The sequence below is a fragment of the Schistocerca cancellata genome, chromosome 7 (assembly GCF_023864275.1).
Source record: "Schistocerca cancellata isolate TAMUIC-IGC-003103 chromosome 7, iqSchCanc2.1, whole genome shotgun sequence".
NCBI classification, from domain to species: Eukaryota; Metazoa; Arthropoda; class Insecta; order Orthoptera; family Acrididae; genus Schistocerca; species Schistocerca cancellata.
In genome coordinates, this window is record NC_064632.1 from 593465555 (window position 1) to 593488936 (window position 23382).

The 23382-nt window shown below is 43.4% G+C and overlaps 1 protein-coding gene across 2 annotated transcripts in view; it reads right to left on the minus strand.

Annotated features, from left to right (window-relative positions):
• LOC126092016 (intraflagellar transport protein 43 homolog) overlaps positions 1-23382 on the minus strand; it is a 129247-nt gene that overhangs the window by 55476 nt on the left and 50389 nt on the right. For both annotated transcript variants that reach the window (XM_049907403.1, XM_049907402.1), the window contains exon 4: positions 19497-19526. In XM_049907403.1, the coding sequence (XP_049763360.1) occupies positions 19497-19526 (30 nt within the window). The remainder of the gene's footprint in view (positions 1-19496; positions 19527-23382) is intronic.

Consider the following 23382-nt stretch of genomic DNA (forward strand, 5'->3'; position numbering starts at 1 on the left):
CCATTCCTGTGGCCCTTCGTGATCGGGTAAAACGGGAGTTGGATCGTCTCACTGCTTCAGGGGTCTTGCTTCCTGTCACTTCATGTGAGTGGTCCTCTCCTGTCGTTGTAGTTGCTAAGCCCAATGGTGATATTCGTCTCTGTGGCGATTTCAAAGCCGCTGTAAATGCTCAATGCCTCATCGACACTTACCCTATGCCCCGTCCTGAAGAACTGTTCACTAAACTCGCTGGAGGACAGTATTTTTCTAAAATTGACCTGTCGGAAGCTTATCATCAACTTCCTCTCGACGCTACTTCCCAGCAGTTTCTGTTCCTTAACACGCCTTTCGGCCTCTATCAATACCAACGCTTGCCATTCGGGGTTGCTAGCGCCCCTGCTCTTTTTCAGCGATTCTTGGAACAATTATTGCTCCCTGTCCCGGGGTGTATCAATTACATGGACGACATTGTTGTCACTGGCTCCACCACTGAAGAACATCTCCAAAATCTCTGCACACTTTTTAATGTCTTACAGACTGCCGGTCTTAAGTGTAATCTTCAGAAATCACAATTCTTTCAGGCATCTATCACGTACTTGGGGTTTCAACTCTCTCGGGATGGTATTCGTCCGCTTCAACACACTGTTGCTGTGATCGATGCCCTTCCTCGCCCTACATCTGTTAAGGAACTGCAGGCTTTCTTGGGGAAAATAGCATACTATCACAAGTTTTTACCATCTGCGGCGTCGGTGGCTCAGCCGTTGCATCGCCTGTTGCATAAAAACGTGCCTTTTCACTGGTCCGCGTCATGTGACGCGGCTTTCCGGAAATTAAAGACTATGCTGAAACAGGCCCCGTGCCTGGCTACTTATCGATCTGGCCAACATCTTGTTCTTGCCACAGACGCCTCTCAATACGGGGTCGGTGCAGTCCTTGCGCACCGTTTTTCTGACGGTTCGGAACAACCCATCGCTTATGCCTCCAAAACGCTCACGGATGCCCAACAAAAGTATTCTCAAATTGAGAAAGAAGCTTTCGCCATCATTTATGCTCTTCATAAGTTTGGTGTTTTTCTTTATGGCTCAAAATTTCATCTTGTTACGGATCACAAACCGCTTGTTTCCTTGTTTCAGCCATCAACGTCACTTCCCGACAAGGCTGCACACCGCCTCCAGCGTTGGGCTCTTTACTTGTCCCGTTTCAATTATGAGATTCATTTCCAGCCAACGGCTCAACATGCGAATGCTGATGCTTTGTCTTGCCTTCCCATGGGTCCTGATCAGGCATTCGATAGGGACGAACTTTTGTGTTTCCACCTGGATGTTGCCGAGCAGCGGGTTGTGGACGGGTTCCCCATCACTGGGGACAGACTGGCGGCTGCTACGGGTTCTGACCCTACCCTCTCCCGGGTTTTACGCTGTATTCAGAAGGGTTGGCCAGATCGCCCGTCGGCTAAGACTTCTGATCCGTTGCGGAACTACTACACTTTGCGCTACCGCCTCACGGCTAGGGATGGTGTTATCCTCCTCTCCACTGACAATGCTTCGCCGCGTGTAGTGGTACCTGCATCTTTGCGTGCTTCGGTCTTGCGCCTCCTTCACCAGGGGCACTGGGGTGTGTCTCGCACAAAATCTCTGGCACGCCGTCATGTGTACTGGCCTGGCATCGACTCTGACATCGCACACATGGTCGCTGCCTGCGGCCCTTGTGCGTCACAGGCCGCTGCCCCGAAGTCATCTTTGTCACCGCGGCCTTCGCCTGAGAAGCCCTGGGAGCACATTCATGCTGACTTTGCGGGACCCTTTATGGGTACTTATTGGCTCCTCGTAATTGACGCCTATTCTAACTTTCTTTCATTGTCCGTTGCACGTCACCTACCACCGCGGCAACCACCAGTGCTCTCGCCCGCATTTTTTCTTTGGAAGGCCTCCCCTCTACTCTTGTTACTGATAATGGTCCGCAATTTGCCTCTTCCGACTTTGCGGATTTTTGTGCTCGTCACGGCGTTACGCATGTCACGGCCCCGCCGTTCCATCCACAATCCAACGGTGAGGCTGAACGACTGGTCCGCACATTTAAGGCTCAGATGCGGAAACTTCTGACTTCTTCTGCTGCTGATGACGCACTTCTCCAGTTCCTGGCGTCTTACCGTTTCACCCCCATGGGCGATCACAGCCCGGCTGAGCTCTTACATGGCCGACAGCCCCGCACGCTACTTCATCTTCTGCGGCCTCCCACCTCGCGGCCGCGGGTGCCTTCACTTGGCCGGTTCACCGCCGACGACCTCGTCTGGGTACGGGGATATGGCAGGCGGCCAAAATGGAGCCCGGGCCGCATCTTACGACACCGGGGCAGACGCCTGTATGAAATCCAGACGGACGCGGGTGTTGCAGTGCGTCATTCGGACCAGCTTCGGCCTCGGGTGCCAGCAATGCCTGTTCCGAATGCCGCCACACCACCTTTGGCTCTACCAGATACTCGGGATCTTGGCATCTCTCAATACTCACAATGCAGCCCTCTCACCGTCATCGCGATGCCAGCACCAGAACGGATGCCACCAGGAACCGGAGGACCGTCCTCTGTCAGAGTACATCTACTCGCCTCCTCCTCCAACAGACGCCGACACATCGCCCATGTCTCCTGTCATATCAACTGGACTTGCCACAACGGGCAGATTGGTGCAGGACGCCCCAGCAGATTCGACCCCTACGTCTCCTGTCATCTCGACCCGTTATCATCGGGGACATTTCCGTCCGTACGGGAAGCCTCCTCCTCGAGACTTTACGGCGAGTCAAACAACGCCTATGGACGTTAGCCATCTCCAGGACACCTCCATCAAGACCAGTGCAACAATTTCAAAGGGGGGGAAAAATGTTGTGACTCGCCGATTATTCAAAGTGCCGCCGCGCAATTACGCACGTCCTCTACGTGCGGCGCTGTCTGCCAGCCAGGCTGGCTGGCCGCTGGACTGAGACTCAGTGTTTAATCGCATGCCGACTTGTTCACGGGTCAACTTACTCAGTGACTTATATGTGTGTTGTGTTGTCCGAAAAATGTGTTCAATTTGAAGATATAAAAATGGTGAGTAGCAATATATCCTTTTTATAATATTAACATATTCATATTCATATCATACATATATCTTAAAAACACAAATATAGAAACATGTGAATCTTTGCATGCAATGTTGTTGTCAAAATTTCAAAGAAATAAATGACAAATTTTCGAAGATTCAAGATCTTGAACAAACAAACATTTACATTTTTATTTATATAGATGAGAAAGTTGTAACTTATGAAATGTGCCAAGAACATGATAGGCTTTGTTATATTAAAATGTGTTCATGATTGTTCTCTATGTTATTAGTCTATGGTATTTAAATTACAAAGACTGACTTCAGATGAAAATTTAAGCTAGGCCCAAGCCTATCCCCAGAGATCCAGCATACTGAATGAGTTGCAGTAGCTTACAGTATTAATATTCACAGATGAAGATATAAGATTTGCAGTTTTGGATGAGGAACTTTCTGATGTACACAAGATTAGACTGATTTGCATAGACCTCTGCAACATTTGGAACCATATACTCTACTCATGTATGAACGATAGAGGTATGATGCAAATAATAAGACTGCAGAGAGGCATATTCTTTTCGAGTTGCACTTCTCAGTGGAATGTAAAGAAAAATTAATGTATAATAATGATGATGATAATAATAATATTGATAATAATAACAATAGTAATAATAATATGTAGCTATTTCAGTCTCTAGTGATATGTAGCCTCTTCAAACTGCATAATTTTTTGAAACAGCGGCTCATATGACATTCTTATACCACTGGTCTGGTTATATTCCTTGTGTATGTTTCCTCCCTCTTGGTCTTTAGACACATTGACATTACTTCTCCATATAGTCACCACCAAAATTCAAACATCTGTCATATCATGGCACAAATTTCTTTATCCTTTCATCAAATAATGTTCTTTTAGGACTTTCTGATTGCTGCATGGCTGACTGAATCCAGTATATTTTCAAAGTCAGCAAAGATAGACATAGTGGCATTTCATAGCCACTTTTTTAGCTGATATCTTTCCATAGAGGATGGAGTGGCCTCTTGTGATGAATGTTCATCAGAATTTTACTAGTTCTGATGGCTGAGGTCTATACCAGACATCTGTCATGTGCTTCACAAGGATCTTTGTGAAAAGTTTGTAGAGGGCAGATAGCAAGCTAACGGTGTAGTAATTTCATGTATCATAAATTATACTCTTCATACGACATACAAGTAGTTTGCCCTTGTTCTCATTTGACGGTATGTTGCCTTTCTGCAGACATTTTGTGAAGATACTGGGTAAACAGCTGTTTCATCTACAGTAAGTTTCAGTACCTTAACAAAGAGGCTGTAATGTACTCCAACTTTATCTTTACTAATCTACTAGGTGGCATTTCTCATTTCAGTTGGAAGAACTGCTGGTACATGAAGGACATCTGCTGTTGCTGTTCACTGCTCTATTTCCTCCAGTAAATAGCAATAACTGCTGCAAGTGGACAAAGTATGTCTTCGCTTTCTGTTATGCACTTCTTGTTGTCTTTTGTTGTTATTATACACTCCTGGAAATTGAAATAAGAACACCGTGAATTCATTGTCCCAGGAAGGGGAAACTTTATTGACACATTCCTGGGGTCAGATACATCACATGATCACACTGACAGAACCACAGGCACATAGACACAGGCAACAGAGCATGCACAATGTCGGCACTAGTACAGTGTATATCCACCTTTCGCAGCAATGCAGGCTGCTATTCTCCCATGGAGACGATCGTAGAGATGCTGGATGTAGTCCTGTGGAACGGCTTGCCATGCCATTTCCACCTGGCGCCTCAGTTGGACCAGCGTTCGTGCTGGACGTGCAGACCGCGTGAGACGACGCTTCATCCAGTCCCAAACATGCTCAATGGGGGACAGATCCGGAGATCTTGCTGGCCAGGGTAGTTGACTTACACCTTCTAGAGCACGTTGGGTGGCACGGGATACATGCGGACGTGCATTGTCCTGTTGGAACAGCAAGTTCCCTTGCCGGTCTAGGAATGGTAGAACGATGGGTTCGATGATGGTTTGGATGTACCGTGCACTATTCAGTGTCCCCTCGATGATCACCAGTGGTGTACGGCCAGTGTAGGAGATCGCTCCCCACACCATGATGGCGGGTGTTGGCCCTGTGTGCCTCGGTTGTATGCAGTCCTGATTGTGGCGCTCACCTGCACGGCGCCAAACACGCATACGACCATCATTGGCACCAAGGCAGAAGCGATTCTCATCGCTGAAGACAACACGTCTCCATTCGTCCCTCCATTCAAGCCTGTCGCGACACCACTGGAGGCGGGCTGCACGATGTTGGGGCGTGAGCGGAAGACGGTCTAACGGTGTGCGGGACCGTAGCCCAGCTTCATGGAGACGGTTGCGAATGGTCCTCGCCGATACCCCAGGAGCAACAGTGTCCCTAATTTGCTGGGAAGTGGCGGTGCGGTCCCCTACGGCACTGCGTAGGATCCTACGGTCTTGGCGTGCATCCGTGCGTCGCTGCGGTCCGGTCCCAGGTCGACGGGCACGTGCACCTTCCGCCGACCACTGGCAACAACATCGATGTACTGTGGAGACCTCACGCCCCACGTGTTGAGCAATTCGGCGGTACGCCCACCCGGCCTCCCGCATGCCCACTATACGCCCTCGCTCAAAGTCCGTCAACTGCACATACGGTTCACGTCCACGCTGTCACGGCATGCTACCAGTGTTAAAGACTACGATGGAGCTCCATATGCCACGGTAAACTGGCTGACACTGACGGCGGCGGTGCACAAATGCTGCGCAGCTAGCACCATTCGACAGCCAACACCGCGGTTCCTGGTGTGTCCGCTGTGCCGTGCGTGTGATCATTGCTTGTACAGCCCTCTCGCAGTGTCCGGAGCAAGTATGGTGGGTCTCACACACCGGTGTCAATGTGTTCTTTTTTCCATTTCCAGGAGTGTATGTTTCCTACCCTATCATGAGCACCTGGTAAATCCTTTTCCAGTTTTCTTATTTTTCTATGACTTGCTAAAGCTCTTTCATCAAATATCATGATCTCAGCTACTGTAGCACAGTGCTGTGTATTCTATTTTATTTTTATCAAATTATACAGCGTAGCTTTGGCCTTGTTCAAGTTTCCATTTTGCTTCATGTTTTCTTCTGTTCCACCAATATCCAGCACGGCTGATATCAGTATCTTCAGTGGTTCCACTGTGTTTCTACTGCTAAAAACTGATGTTTTTTCTCACTCAAACATTCAGCGTTCAAATTCCTTTTCTTCAACATGTAAGTTTTAATCTTTCTTGTTTCTTTATGAAAATTTTAGCTTCACCTGTGGTGATATCTTGAATATAGATGGAGATGTTAGTAGCTTACTAAAAGATTTATTTCTTTTCATTTCCCTGTACATTGGCTTTACTTTCAAAAGATCAGAAGTGGCAAGAGTCTTGGTATAAAATTATATTTTGCAACAACCTCAAACTTTCAAATATTGAACTTTTTTCCTACATCTCACAATAAAGAGTTGTTGAGATGCAGACATGTACAATGAAAAGAATACTAGGAATACTGAAGCTTTTGAGCAAAGTCCTTCCTTCGAAGTCCTTGTTCCATCCTGGACTTCCCATTGTTTGTTTGTTTTCTACAAACATAGATGCCATAGCTTTTCTGGTTTCAAAATTATGTTGCTTACAATTCCCACATTTCCTCTTCTGCTGTGTGTTTACCCAACCTAATGCCCAGAATGACTTTCCTCTCTAATTTTTGTGATGTCCCATCATTCTCATTGTTTTCATTCTTATTATCTGTCATAAGATATGAAATTTTGTAAATATTGCACGTATGTCTTGATCTGTGTGGCATGGTAAGCAGATATATTTATTCAGCACTACTTTTCTTTGTACCATAGGAAGAATAAAATCAAGTGTACTTTTTGGTTGGCAAAATTATTTTTTCAAATTTTGTGAAAAAAGCTTGACACAGCCACTGCTTACCAAAACTTGTGGATAAAATTGCACATTGTATTATGTAAACTAAAATTAATTTAAAAACTAAACATCATTCCCAGTGATTGGGTTACAGTTGACAAATCCCAATTTCTACCTAAGAAAAACTTGTTACCCAAGTACAAAAACTGTGTAAAACATATGGACAATGCAACTTAGTGCAGCACACTTAATGCTGGCTGTGGAGGCCGAGCGGTTCTAGGTGCTTAAGTGCGGAACCGCGCAACTGCTACAGCCGCAGGTTCGAATCCTGCCTCGGGCATGGATGTGTGTGATGTCCTTAGGTTAGTTAGGTTTAAGTAGTTCTAAGTTCTAGGGGACTGATGACCTCAGATGTTAAGTTCCATAGTGCTCAGAGCCAGCACACTTAATATCAATAATAACAGTGGGAAACTTAAGTCAAACCACTCTGCAGCAAACAAAAAGACCACAGTCACACCAAATTCAGAAAAATCTGAAGAGAGAATGAATAATCTTGTAGCAACTAACATCATAAACTATGTCCAGATTCAAAATGCATGCAGGAATCATCAAAATTGAAATAAGGGAAACTTGAAAGGTATGCTGAGCAATCTGCTAGAGTGACACATCCAATCAGTGTCCAGAAGTCTAAACTTAGACTAAAATACTTGAAGAGAACTTTCAAAGTCTTGGACACAACTGCAGGCATTGATAAGCCTGATATTTTAGTTATAAGTGATCACTGGTACCCAGATAAGCTAAATAGAGTATTCAACCTTTTGCTTTGCCTTTGCCAGAAAACCCACCCAGATAGCCACAATTACTAAGGCAACTGCTTCTGGGACAGGGAGGTATCCTGGCCCCAGATCAAATCTGCCCAGCAGATTAACGACAATTGATCAGTGTGCTGGACAGTCTGGCTGTGGTTTTTAGGCAGTTTCCCATATCCCACTATGTGAATACTGGGCAGGTTCCCATGTTTTGCTTAGGATACATGCTGCACAAACATTTAGAACATGTTCTCATACTTTCACACAGAATTTACTTACTGTTTCTGTCCTGGGGAGAGGGGGCTGAATAGGAGACTGCTGACCCTCACTATTTGGTCTCCTTAAACACTTAATCAGCATCAGCAGAAACAAGAAATGTGATGGTGGGCTAGCAATCTTTGCAGGGAGAGATAATAAATATAATGTAACAGATGCAAGTACTTTTTACATAGAGGGTGTAATAAAACTAGCAGCAGTTAACTACAAGAGGAGGACAAAGAACTACATTATCGTATGTTTATAACAAACCTCCAAGTGGGAGCCTAGATAATTTCTTTGAAGTTCTTAATTGGTTGGTTGGATTGATTTTTAAAGGGACCAAACTGCATAGTCATCAGACCCTCATTCTATTGAACCAAGTCCATGGGATAAAATGGAAAACAAACAGTACACACCACAGTAATTCTGAATGGACAGAAGAAGAAGAAGAAAAAAAAAAAAGACACAAGACTGAACACACAGGGGACAACAGAAGACAAGAAAAGCACAGACACGCAAGAAACAGGCAGAAGAGCTTGAAACAGGAGAGCAGATGTCCTAGGCTGGTCGATCATGAGGATAAAAAAGGATGAGACAGCCACTCTGCAACACATTAAAAGCTCTAACCTAAATGTAAGGGTAGAAAGCACAGGGAGACAAGAGACAGGAACTTAAACTTAAACCAAAGAATAAATACCAGTGTCATGTAGAAAATGTAAAACCAAGTTAGCCATGGAGGCATCATCTCCTAAAATTGAAAGAAGTGCATCAGGAAGACTAAAATTCTGTCGCAGAACAGCTATATGTGGACAATCCAACAAAATGTGGACCACTGTCAGACAGCAGACAGCCAAGTGTGGCCAATGCAAAGGTGGCAGAGGACCATAGAGTCCCTGCGAGAAGCCCGCAGAGAAGACTTCCAATCATGTGTGCTCTCCTTGATGGTGCGGAGTTTATTGGGCATAACTGAATGACCAGACCGTTCAAGGATATAAACCGATTCCTGAATAGTTGCTACCAGAGGATGGCTTGGGTAGTACTGATCAATGGCCTGTAAACCACTCAATGAATCATTGCAGACGAGGTAGGACACACTGGGGCAGGAACGAATACGCTCAAGGGCACGAGAGATGGCCACCAGTTTGGCAGTGAAGACACTGCAGCCATCCGGCAAGGAGTGCTGCTCGATATGTGCCAAGTGAGCATAGGCAAAGCCTACATGGCCATCAACCAACAAGCCAACAGGATAGATGACTTCAGAACCTGGGGACACGTCAAGCATCAATAGGAAGTGACTGCAGAGTGCCTCAGGAGGAATGGAATCCTTATGGAAACGCGATAGGTCCAGCCATAGCTTTAGCTGAGGAATACACCATGGAGGCGAAAGTTTATGGACCCACACGAGATGCTGTAAAGGAAAGGACTCAAGTTCAGACAATAGGAGCAGACACATACAGCGATCATAATCCCTGACTGAGGTTGCCGTTCTGGGAGAGGAATCACTGTGTTCAGGAATAAAAGGTTGTAATTCGGATGCTGAGGCGAACTATGGATGTGCGCTCATAGTTAGCGGCACCTGATTTGCAATGGAGGGGCTCCAGCCTCCACTTGTAGACTGGCCACTGGACTTGTTCGAGGGCAGTGACAATGCTGAGGGGAATGACAAACCATATGCTAAACTGCCATAATCAAGTCGTGACTGAACTAGGGCTCTGTAGAGCTGCAGCAACATAGAGTGATCTGCCCCCAAGTGGTGTTGCTCAGGCAGCAGAGGGCGTTAAGATGCCACCACCACTTTTGCTTAAGCTAACGAATGTGGGGGAGCCATGTTAGCTGGGCGTCTAAAACCAATCCTAAAAAGCGATATGTTTTGACTATCCATAGTGGATGGCCATCAAGGAAATGTGCAGGGTCAGGACACATTATCCATTGCTGACTGAAAGAAAAATGCAGGCCTTGTCAGCAGAGTAGTGAACCCCTCGGGTGAGAGCCCATTGACTGTGCAGTCCGAATAACTCCCTATAGTCAGAGCTCAGCAACACCAATGGTTGAGGAACTACAGTGAGGGCAACACTGACGGCCCTACAGCTGCTGTTAGGCCATTTATAGTGACTAAAAACTGTGGAACGCTCAATACAGAGCCCTGTAGGACCCCATTCTCTTGGATATGGGAGGAGCTAAAGGAGCCTCCGACTTGAACACGGAAGGTACGGAGGGAGTGAAAGTTCCATATACAGGGTGATTCAAAAATGCATGTAAATATTTCAAGGGTGTATTTGTGAGGTAAATATAAGACAAAAATGTTCTATACAATTTTTTCCATACTTGGCTTATTACAGAGTTATGAACAAAACAGGATAATACATTCAATACAACGTAAGGTATTTAATTCCCAGAGTTCACAGTTTAATTACAGTGCATTTGGACTAACAACGCAAACTGATAAATAAACGTGACGTAACAAACTGAAACAATTCCTCGCGAACACTGTATTAATTTAGGTCCTGTTGATTGAACTACAGCAATGCACAATAACTAAGGAAAATTGAAGCATTTTACAGACTGTACTGTACTGTACTGTATTTGCACAAATCTTAATGCAATGCATGTTCAAAATGCTGTCCCTGAACTTGCAGACAGACCCGTGCTCGTCGCATCAATGATCTCTGCACATTACACAGTCCGTTCAACTCTCCACGAATAATTTCACAACCACCTTCAATTCTTTGTTGTAGCACTTCTCTGTTCGGTACTGCAGAAGAATACACCAATGTCTTTAGTCGGCCCCATAAATAAAAGTCTAAAGGGTTCAGGTCAGGTGATCTGGCTGGCCAAGCAATTGGTCCTCCGCGACCTATCCATCGATGTGGATACGCAGAATTGAGGTACGCCCTTACGTTGCGGCTGTAATGGGCGGGAGCACCATCGTGCATAAACCACATGGTGGCTCGTGTTGCAAGAGGGACATCCTGTAACAATCCAGGCAATTCTCCCTCCACAAATTCGCAGTACGCGTGCCCATTCAGCCTTGGAGGCAGAACATGAGGTCCGAGTAAGTAATTCCCCACAATACCACACCAAATGTTTATGGAGAATTGATGTTGATATCCACGCACAATTCTCGCGCCAGGATTCTCGACAGCCCACTGGTGCATATTATGCGAATTGATTACACCCGCACGAGTAAACATGGCCTCATCTGTGAATAATATCCGCCGAATGAACATTGGATCATTCAAATGACGCTCTTGTAACCACTGGCAGAATTGCTGACGGCGAGGATAGTCTTCAGGTGTCAATTCGTGCACTTTTTGCAGGTGAAATGGATGCAACTGTTGTCTCCGAAGCAGCCGCCATACAGTGGATTGTGGAAGTTGTACAGCTGCACCAATTTGTCTCGTACTGATAGATGGATCTTGGTCTACCAGGTCCAAAACATGTTCCTCGACGTTCACTGCATGCTCAAGTGGTCGACCTGAATGCGGCCCAGGACGAATGCCATACTCCCGCATACGTCTGTCCACAGATACAAACGTCTGATGACTTGGTAACCGTCTTCCTGGAAACAGCTCACTGTACCTTCGTCTTGCTGCAAGTGCATTTCCATCTGCTGCACCATACACAAGGTGCATATCAGCATACTCACTGTTTGAGTACATCACGTGCACGAAACCTTTGGCCTTCCAACGATGAATGAACGACAGGACGTACTTTTCCGTTACCAACAACATCAGCGCCATCTTCCGTACAGTAGGAGTAAACATCACGTGCAAACAAAAACAAACACTATTCATGCAGTTTCGAATCAACTGTTGGGAGATACGTATGTGAATTACGTACCAGAATATGGCATCCTGCTGCTTGCACTGCCGTCGTTTTGATACGGACATGACTTTCGTATTTAACGATAACTCTGGAATTAAACGTTTATGGAAAAACATTTATAGAACATTTTTGTCTTATATTTACCTCACAAATACACCCTTAAAATATTTACATGCATTTTTGAATCACCCTGTATAAACTGGGAGCGAGCCGTGGAGGCCCCACTCATGCAACGTGGCAAGAATGTGGTGGCACCAGGTCGTGTTGTAGGCCCTCCGTAAATCATAAAAGATGGCTACCAGATGTTGGCACCTGGAAAAAGCTGTTCAGCCAGCAGACTCAAGGCACACCAAATTATCTGTTGTTGAGTGGCCTAAGCAGAAACCACCCTGGGAGGGAGCCAGAAGGCCCCGAGACTCTAGGAGCCAACACAATCTCCGGCTCACCATTCATTCGAGTAATTTGCAGAGAACATTGGTGAGGCTAATGGGGCGGTAGCTGTCCAAAGCTGCAGGGTTCTTCCCAGGTTTCAACAGTGGGACGATGATGCTGTCTTTCCACTGGTATAGGATCACTCCCTTGATCCAGATGCGATTCAAGATGCAGTGAGGCCACAGACAGATGTTTGAGAAATTGGGAGTGAATTCGGTCAGGGCCTGGAGCTGTGTCAGGGCAATGGGCAAGGAGACTGAGGAATTCCCACTCAGTAAAAGAAGCATTGTACACCTCAAGGAGGCACGATCTAAAAGACAAATGCTGTCATTCTGCCTGCTCTTTCAAGGAATGAGAAGCCAGTTGATAGTTTGCAGATGCAGAACTCTGAGCAAAATGCTCGGCGATTTCACCTGAGTCAGTGCACACTGCCCCATTTACTGAAATCCCAGGAACCCCCAGTGGGGTTGGTTAACCATCAAGGTGACGAATCCGAGTCCACACCTGGGAGGCAGGGGTACGAGAACCAATGGAGGAAACATATCTTTCCCAACACTCTTGCTTCCGTCTTTGTATCAGGTGGTGGGCACGAGCACACAGCTTCTTAAAAAGAATGAGAGTCTCCAATGATGCACGCCGCTTATGTTGTTGGAGGGCCCGCTTACACTCTTTGATGGCCTCAGTGATTTCTGGTGACCACCAAGGCACAGTTTACGCTGAGGGCACCCGGAAGAAAGAGGAACCGTGCGTTCTGCAGCCGATAAGATCGACACAGTGACCCACCGACCACCCCATTAATAGTGCCATGTGCAGGAGTGTCAACAGTGACAGCAGATGTGAAAGCCAGCCAATCAGCCTTATTAAGGGCCCATTGCAGCAGACATCCAGAAGTGTGACACTTGGGTAGTGACAAGAAGAGTGGAAAGTGGTCACTCCCACACAACTTGTCATGAACCCTCCAGTGGATGGATGGTGAAAGTCCTGGGCTGCAAAATGTGCCATGAACCATGGTGAAGTGTGTGGGGTCTCCTGTATTTAAGAGGCAGAGGTCGAGCTGAGAAAGAAGATTCTCGACATCTCTACCCCGGCCAGAAATCACGGCGCCACCCCACAAAGGGTTATGGGCATTGATGTCCCCCAAAAGTAGGAATGGAGGGGGAGTTGGGAGATCAGAGCAGCCAATTAATTAAGAGGTACTTCACCATCCAGAGGAAGTTAGACATCACAGACGGTAATATCCAAGGTCGTTCTTACCCTCACACCAACAGCTTCTAAAGTTGTATGAAGAGGCACTGATTCAGAATATACAGAGGTAAGGACATACAGACATATGCCACCTGACACCCTGTTACAGTGAGTCCAGTTTGTATAAAACCCACGATAGCCACGAAGGGCAGGGGTCCGCATTGCTGGGAACCAGGTTTCTTGGAGGACAATACAGAGAGCAGGTGTTGAGCTTAGAATCTGTCTTGATTCAGCCAAGTGGCAGAAAAAACCGCCGCAATTTCACTGGAGGATGATGTCATTATTAGCCTGGAAAGGCATGAAGTGCTCAAGGAGGCTGGTTACACCTCAGGGTGACCTGCTGCCACCGACTGAGTACATGTGAGAGCGACTTCCATGGTGTCTGAGGGTCCGGCGAGATCTAGGTCCTCAGCGGACACCAGAATCCCCACCTCATCCTCAGACGCAGAACTCATAGGCTGCGGTGCGGTGGGTGCCACCACAAGTTCCTTGGTCTTTGAGGTCTTCCTCTTGGCTTTTCTTGCTGCTCCTTGGGTTTCACTGGCTGGGAGGGCTTCACTGATTCAGTCTCCGGGACTGAGGATGATCATGAAGCCCTATGACCAGCTGCTTGTGGGCACTTATGCCTCTGGCGGGCTGGCGGGCATCATCCTTCCCACTGGTGGAAACCTGGGAAGGGAGGGACACAAGGGACCCCTTCTGAGCGAGAGAAGTTGAAGAAGTTGGACACTTCTCTGGCTTAGAGGCTTAGAAGTGGGGACAGATGCCCCTGATGCATTGGGGGGGGGGGGGGGGTGTTGCTCCTGAAGTAGGTGTCACAGGAGTAACAGGGAGGGTAGTGCCCCACACAATCAAGTGGGCAGGTGTAGTCTTCCGGCTCTGAGAGATGACTGTTGGAGGTGGAGCTGATGGGGCTAGAACAGTGGTATCAGCGGTGTAAGAGATAGTCATGCAAACAGGATGGAGGCATTCAAACTTCTGCTTAGCCTCAGTGTAGGTCAGTCGGTCCAGGGTCTCATATTCCACGATTTTCCGCTCTTTCTGTAAGATGCTGCAGTCTGCCAAGCACAGTGAATGATGTTCTCTGCAGTTGACACAGATGGGAGGAGGGGCACATGGAGTATTGGGATGTGATGGGCGTCCACAATCTCAACATGTGAGGCTGGAAGTACAGTGGGAAGACATATGGCCGAACTTCCAGCACTTAAAGCACCGCATCAGGGGAGGGATATAGGGCTTGAGGTCATAGCAGTAGACCAACACCTTGACCTTCTTGGGTAATGTGTCACCCTATAAGGCCAAGATGAAGGCACCGGTGGCAACCTGATTATCCCTGGGACCCCGATGGACGCGCCGGACAAAGTGAACACCCTATCATTGTAGGTTGGCACGCAGTTCATCGTCAGACTGCAAAAGAAGGTCCCTATGGAATATAATAACCTGGGCCATATTTAAACTCTTATGGGGCATGATCGTAACTGAAACATCCCCCAACTTGTCACAAGCAAGTAACCTTCATGACTGGGCAGAGGATGCTGTTTTTATCAAAACTGACCTAGAGCGCATTTTGGACAAGCCCTCCACCTCCCCAAACTTGTCCTCTAAATGCTATACAAAGAACTGAGGCTTCATGGACACAGGATTCCCCATCAGCTCTCGTATATACTAGTAGCAGGGTCATCCGCCCTGATGTCACCCACTCCAACCAAGGGTCCTCCCCACGGGCACCACCCAGCCTCAGCAAGGGCCACCTGGCAGTATGGCCATTGCCGGGAATCCCGATGCCTCAGGGAGACAGGCATCTACTCCTTGGCATACATGGGGAGTTAATGGTGCAGGCATCAGCAGAGCAATCCCTGTGTTGTCAGGGGGCTACAACCAATAGGGTACATGGCGGCCCCACCACAACAGAGTGGCTACCATGCTGGATACCAGGTGACAAGTAGTCCATGGTCATCGTCGGCGCAGAAAGCAACACAGCATAGTGGATGGCGGAAACAGCACCCGGGAATGTACCTTTGCCCAAGACATGGAGAGTGAGTGGGATTGCAATGCAATGACAAGAAAGCGGGCTAAAGATCTCAATGCACAATGGACACAATGCAGCACGTAAGACGCCCTTCCCCAATTGGCTCACTCTTCAGAAGAACTTTGAAATATGGAGGTCAAACCCTACAGGGAATTATCACATAAAGGCCAAAATGTGTGAGACTCCTTTTAGTTGCCTCTTACAACAGGCAGGGATACCACAGGCCTATTCCTACCCCCGAACCTGCAGGGAGTAGTTCTTAATTACTAGCTTGTTGACATAGACAGTAAATATGGCAATAAAACACCATGCTAACTGGAGATATTAACATTGACTGGCTGTCTAATGACTTCATCTGATAAAATTAATGCTACACCAGATCAATTTAAATTAACTTTTCTGATAAACGAGCCCACTAGAGAGGTCGACAGCAGCAAATCATGCACTGATAACATTACAACTAACATGCTGCTCAGGTGCTGATAGAAGCTGAAAATCTCTGTCAGAAGGAAAAAGAGAAAATATGTGACAAAAAGAACAACCCCTGATGACAAATGTCGAAAATCTCAACAGTATACTAATGAGCTTACAACGATGTTAAAAAACTTAATTACTTTCAGCAAATTTGCAGCAGACTTTTATTATTGCTTGAATGTCTCATAACCTTGCTGGTAAATGGCTACAAAAAAAAAAAAAAAAAAAAAAAAAAAAAAAAAAAAAAAAAAAAAAAAAAAAAGCGAAAAATAACTGGATAAATCATGAAGTGAAATGAGCAAGATAAAAGCTTGGATTTTTTCAATGTGTAATGGTAAAGAATGGCAACAATCATAGACTTAGCATTTAAGAACTATCATGATTATTACATAGATCTGGTGTTATAAATTACAAGTAAATACATAGCCACTTACGTAACACTGATGTAGCTGTTTAGAATGTTATAAATAGCTTTAGGGATTGCAAGGACAAATTAAACAGTGATCTTACCATCAACTATAAAGGGAGTATCATCAAATGCCAATATCAGACTGCAAATCTTTTTAATGAGTACTTTTCTTCTATTGGAAAATCCATCAATGACCATTTCCACAATCTCCAGTATAGATATAAGCACATTCCAGTTAAACAAAGCATATACTTGGCCAGAACAAACAGCAAGGACATAAAATACATAGTTACGTCACTAAAAGATTCAAAACTTGCAGGTTAGGATGGATTGTCTATCAGAACATTAAAAAGGTGCATAGACAACATCTCTGATGCTGTAGCCACAGCAGTAAATGATGTAATTGCATCAGGTAATTTCCCAGATAAGCTAAAGATAGCACAGGTAATCACAATTTACACAAAAGTTGATAAAGCTAAAATCAAAAGCTATCAATCCATCTTAATCTTACCTGCATTTTCTATGGTCATTGAGATAGTTGTTTATATTAGACTAATGATACTCCTGAGTCAACTCATTCTAATATTTGAAAATCAGAATGGCTTTGTGAAAAACAAGTCAACTTCAGTAGCTGCAGCACAGTTAATAGATGGAAAAATAACTGCCATGGAAAACAAGGAGTATGTTACTGGAATGTTCGTTGATCTTGAAAAAGCATTTGACTGTGTCAAACTCACATTATAACTTGACAACGTACGGAACTTGGGTATTACAGGAACTGGCTATGACTAAATAAGATCATATATGAGCACCAGAAAGCAATCTGTGTTGCTTAAAACAAACACTGGGTCTTTCAAAACACAAGGTTATTGACATCAGACATGAAGTGGGACCCCTTCTTTTCTTGATTTACAGTAATGTTATACACTGAGGTGACAAAAGTAATGGAATAGCAGTATGTGATAGTATCATATACACAATATATAAAAGAGCAGTGTATTGGCGGAGCTGTCATCTGCACACAGGTGATTCATATGAAAAAGTGTCTGACATGATGTGGCTGCACTACAGGAAGTAAGAGACTTTGAATGCAGAATGGTAGTTGTAACTAGACGCATGGGACATTAAGTTTCAGAAATCATTAGGGAATTCAATATTCCAAGATCCACACTGTTAAGAGTGTGGCAAGAATACCAAATTTCAGGCATTTCCTCTCATCACAGACAAAACAGTGGCTGATGGCGTTCACTTATTGACCAAGAGTAGCTGTGTTTGCTTAGAGCTGTCAGTGCTAACAGACAAGCAGCACTGTGTGAAATAATGGCAGAAATCAATGTGGGATGTACGACAACTGCATCCGTTAGGACAATGCAACAAAATCTGATGTCAATGGATGATGGCAGCAGATGAGCAATGGATGTGAGTGTAGTGCAGAACTGATGGTGGCTCCATAATCGTGTGGTCTATTTTTACATGGAATAGACTGGGACCTTTGATCCAAATGAACCAATCACTGACTAGAAATGGTTATGTTTGACTATTTGGAGACCATTTGCAGCCATTCATGGAATATCCTCAAACAATGATGGAATTTTTGTGGATGACAATGTGCCATGTCACCAGACCACAATTGTTCATGCCTGGTTTAAAGAAAATTCTGGCCATCCAGATTGCCTGACATGAATCCCATCTAACTTTAATGAGACATAATCAGTAGGTCAGTTCATCCACAAAATCCTGCACTGGCAATACTTTCACAAATACGGATGACTATAGAGACAGCTTAGTTCAATATTTCTGCAGGGGGCTCCCACTATAATCCCCCCCCCCCCCCCAAAAAAAAGTAAATAAAATTATTGTATCGAGACAATACAACAATTGTGAAACAAAACCTATGACAGTCTGTCAGTGCTGTGCAACAGTGTTACCAATGAGAAAGGCAAGTATTTCAATAAAAGCCATCTAGATGTAAGTGCTTCAAAGACTGGAATACTGGAATTTAACACTAGGAAACAAACAGAATTTGTCATGAAATTATCCACAGGAAATGAAATCATAAAAAAGGAAAAATGGAGACAATTCTTGGGCATCAGCCTCAAGTGCAACAAACATTTGGTTGGGTTGTAAGCTATATAAAAACATATCTGCCATAAACGTGATTAGCAAATGTTGTAAGGATATGTATGTGCTAAAACCTGCTTATCACTCATTATTCTCATAAAATTTATGCCAGCAGTAGAAACATACTGTACAACAACACATACTAACTTAACCATGTTATTAATACACCAGAAAAAAACTATCAGAATTGTGTGTGGTGCCCAGAGAATGATGTTCAAACATGTCTTCAAAGTTTGGTGTTCTTACCATTATAGGTTTATGCACATTAAAAGTACAATAAACCCAAACTTAAACTGTGACCTACACCAGTATAATACAAGACAAAAATTAATATCCCACAACAGCATTATCCAGAAGATGGGGGTGAGGGTGGGAATGCGCTTCATGCTGGGCTGAAGCTAGCCAATGCCCTACCAAAAAGTCTCAAAGCCATTCTTATTAGCAAATTAAAAGACCACCTAAAAAGAATTTTAATTGAAAATCCATTTTATTCCCTAGATGTGTTCATTATCTTTATGAAAATTGCTGTGTAAGTATGTCAGGCTCATGCTTTTAAATAATTCACAGATGATCTAATGAAAAAAAAATTCTTTTTATTGCAACACTGTTATCTGTATATTAACAAGTATAAAATTCATTAAAATGCTAAGTGTATTGTTGTAATATAGTTTAGTTTATAATTGGTAAACAGACATATTCAGAAGAATAACCTGTACAAGGCCATGAAAGTGTATTATTTCTAGGGATTGTATTTGATTATTTGATGTTGAACAATAATAATAATAATAATAATTATTATTATTATTATTATTTATTTTATTATTAATTTCCTATGTACTATCCTACAATGGACAATTAAGCCCATTCAATTAATAAATACTTCTTTAATGGAGTTATTTTGCAGTGTCTCAAATACTTACTGCTCAATTATGTTGCTGGCACTCCGTTTCCTGTGACAATAACATAAATGGTGTTAATATAGGCATGACATATAAGAAAAAGTAAAATAGGATACTGATATAGAATTTTATGTACTATTTTTGTGTTTGTGTGTGTGTGTGTGTGTGTGTGTGTGTGTGTGTGTGTGTGTGTGTGCGTACGGTGGGGGGGAATGTGCTTTATTTATCTGAAATATAGCTTTGTACAAAAACTTAATAAGTAATCATCCTCTGTAGCCATCTGCTGCTCAACATCTCTTCTATCAGCAGTAAACTATCCTCATATACATATTGACAACATATATTTATTTATTTTTGTATCTATGAGGATGATCAACATATTGTTGCTTCAAGACAAATTTTCAGAAGATTTCAAATATTTACTTTAATTTTGCGTAAACCATTATCAGCTCTCTGCCGAGGAAGGTCGATAACATAATCAAGGACTTCAGCTAGATAACAGTACACACCAAAGAACTTAATATGAAACCTGATAGGAAGACAACATGTAATATGGAACTACATGAATGTATTAATATTAAATATAACTAAATATTTAAAACAAACAAGAAAAAGCTGTTAAAGAGAGAGAGGTACATACATCACTATAACAGAAGTAAATCACACAGTTTCCCTACCAAAGGTCTAACATCAAACAGACAAATGTGGGCACATCAAAATAACTAACAAATGAAGATAGAACAAGAAAATTAAAGTTTTAGAGAGAGAGTGTTAGAGAAGGAAAAAATTATTTCAAGTATTGATACAGAAATTACTCAAAATAATGCGTGAGCTGCAGCTGAAAGATTCATATAAAAGCTAAGATATTTGTCTGATAGGCAAAATGTATAATAACTGAAATTTCACAATGAAAACAACATACAAAAATTAGCTGTAGGTAACCACTCACTTGCAACTGATTGATGAATATCACACAGTATATTGCAGTGCATTCAGTAACCTATCATTCTTTCCCTCAGCTGGACCCTCCTTACTCCATTGCCTTCATTCTTGCTACCCTGCTATCTTCCATCCAAATTCTCCTATGTACTGACAGTATAATACCCAGTCCCCTATATCTGTCAGTATTTTTTTGTGGTCATTTTACAATTAATCCCAGTTTTGCCATTGCCATTAGAGCAACCTGTTAACTCCTCTCCTGCTCTCAATACTTCTCTACTCCCTTGTTGTCCCAAACATCTCCATCCCTTTCCCAGTTTTCACAATCCCCACACACCTAACTGCATCAGCAACCACTCATTGACAATTTGAAGACTGGCCACTTAGTGGAATATTGGGACAAGAAGACTGGCCATAAACACCATAATTTAAAGCATTACTGGAATATATGTATTGAAATACCTTCAAGAGTAGCACACGCTAAAAAAGCACCAAGGTTCAAGATTTATTTTTCATATCTACTTTAGTTCTTTGACAGATTACAATTTTTTAAAATAATGATGACAGCATGATTATCCTTCCAAAATTAAAAAAGTGTCAGGTGAGTTATTTAGCAATTTCTTTGTCTTGAGCTTCCAAAATTACTTGCTCACTCAACAAATGGGACATATTTGTAATAAGATTACAGTGAACTGTGAAGCCTAATGAGTACATGCACAAAATTATGTCAATGCGATCACATATTGGTTCAGCCATTCACAACAGTATTTGCTACTGTTCCTTTCAAAATAATTGTAGAAACTGACAGCAGAAGGCAGGAAGACATTTGTACTTTGTTCTTATACAAAATGAGTCCAATTTTCAAGTGAAAGGTGGCTCGTGTGTTGAGAAATTATGTCCTCAGCTATACCTGGGTGCAGCCTTTTGAATGGAGTGAAGTGGCCCGAGCTGTGCTCTGGTGCCATCTCTAAAGTATTAATGGTCAGTATACATTTGTGTGATTCTGAATATATATGTGTGTGTTTGTGTGTGTGTGTGTGTGTTGTGTGTGTGGGCATGCATGCATGAATATGCAAAGTACACATGAGAGGGAGGGAGGGAGGGACAGAGAGAGAGAGAGAGACAGAGAGAGAGAGAGAGAGAGAGGCCTAACATGCTGGAAATGAGTGGTTACCTCCCTTCAGTTTTGTTTGTTGTTTCCCACCTCAATCTGTTCGCCTGTGCAGCTCAGTTGTCAGCATGTCTGGCTCATACGCAGAGGATTCGGGTTTGATCCCTGGTGCTGCCACGGATTTTCCACTGGTGGGAGGATTAGAATGGGGTGCACTCAGCCTCATGGTGCCAACAGTGGAGCAACTCATGTGAAAAGTAGTGGCCCACAACCCTCCGTACCGCATCCCAAATGACACCAATGGTGGAGGATCACATGGCAGTCGGTTGACCCTGATTGGCCCCGCTGGGCTTTCTTACTTCTCTCAGGCCTAAGTTACTGTTTCACCTATGAGAAATCACTAATGATTGCAATAAAGCATCTTGGATGTTTAACATATGATACTGACTTACAAACCAAGAGGCATCCACAGTACATTCATTACTGTAACATTCAGATAAAGAAAAAGTTGAATGGCACTGTTGGCTAGTAGTTCCCAGGGGTAGTTTCATAAATCTATTCAAAAATGGTTTTCATCTTCTCCGCACAATGGCACTTTTCCATGTGGAGAAAATGGGTTATGTCTTAAGTATACATTTAAATTTTCATGACTGTAATTTGTGTACGTATAGTGTGGGGCCATGTTTGTGTTGTACAATTTCTCAATGTACATTTACCATGCCCAATTAGATTTATATTTCTTGCTTGGTCTATAAATCTACAATCCTCTCTGTTATTTACAGAATGTATGTCAGTGGAAAGAAAGGAGAACAGCTCAAGTTTTCACTTGATAGGCACTGAAAACAAGTGACAGCTATACTGTAAGAAGTCCATGATTAAGGAATTTGTTGCTAGCGCACTTGAGCAGATGTAATTTTGATGGATTGCTCACACGCTGCCTGCGATATGTAAGCTATAAGAGAATCTCAGACCAGAGAGCAGTATTGACTGCAGTAGGAACTGTGTAGCAGTTGGAATAAGTTGTAGCTATCGGTCGAGTGTACGGAGTTGGCTGGTCTGGTCGTGGGGAGCGATGGCGGTGCCTGAGCGTTGTAGTATAAGGTAAAAGCAGCCTCGCGCATAAATACTATTGTTATATCAAGGCCCGTGTAAATGTTTTAAAAAATCTCTTAATAATAATCTTTCTTATAAAAATTAACTTTTGACAATCATTCATCTCAATTTAAAGATTTTACTAATTTCGGCAATCCATGGTCATCCAAATTATTGTAAAGAAAAATCAGTTGTTTCCTTTTATACATGACAAATCTATCGGCCAGCATTGCACTGAGCTGTGCCAAAAAAATTTCTTATAGGAGCAGATGTATACACGTTATCCGGCGACCTTACTGAGGTAAGAATTTTCAAGTTATTCAGAATGCTCTTTCAGGGCCATGACACAGTGCTGCTGACATCCAAAATTTACCAGTTTAAATTCACAGTCAATTATTGAAAGGTTTTAGTGAGCCACAATTTTATTGAGAGATTAGTCACATTTTATTATCCCAAGGTTACGGAAGTAAACTGTTGGGTAGTTACACTGAATGTGAATTATATAATTTTAGGTATTTATCTGTTGGGAGGTTACACTTGGCGACCCTGCCAGGATCGTATTTTGTGAATTTCTGAGAAGTAGTCAGTTATATATCTGCTCTTATTTACTTAATGTTAAATGTAGTTTGCATCTGGCATAACACATTTACTAATTTGTCACTCTTTCTTTCACAGATCATCGGCAATTTATTGCTCTTTGTTGTTGTTGTATTTGTTCTATTTTAGCTTTGTCTTTGTTTGATTTTGTGCTTATCTTTGACTTGT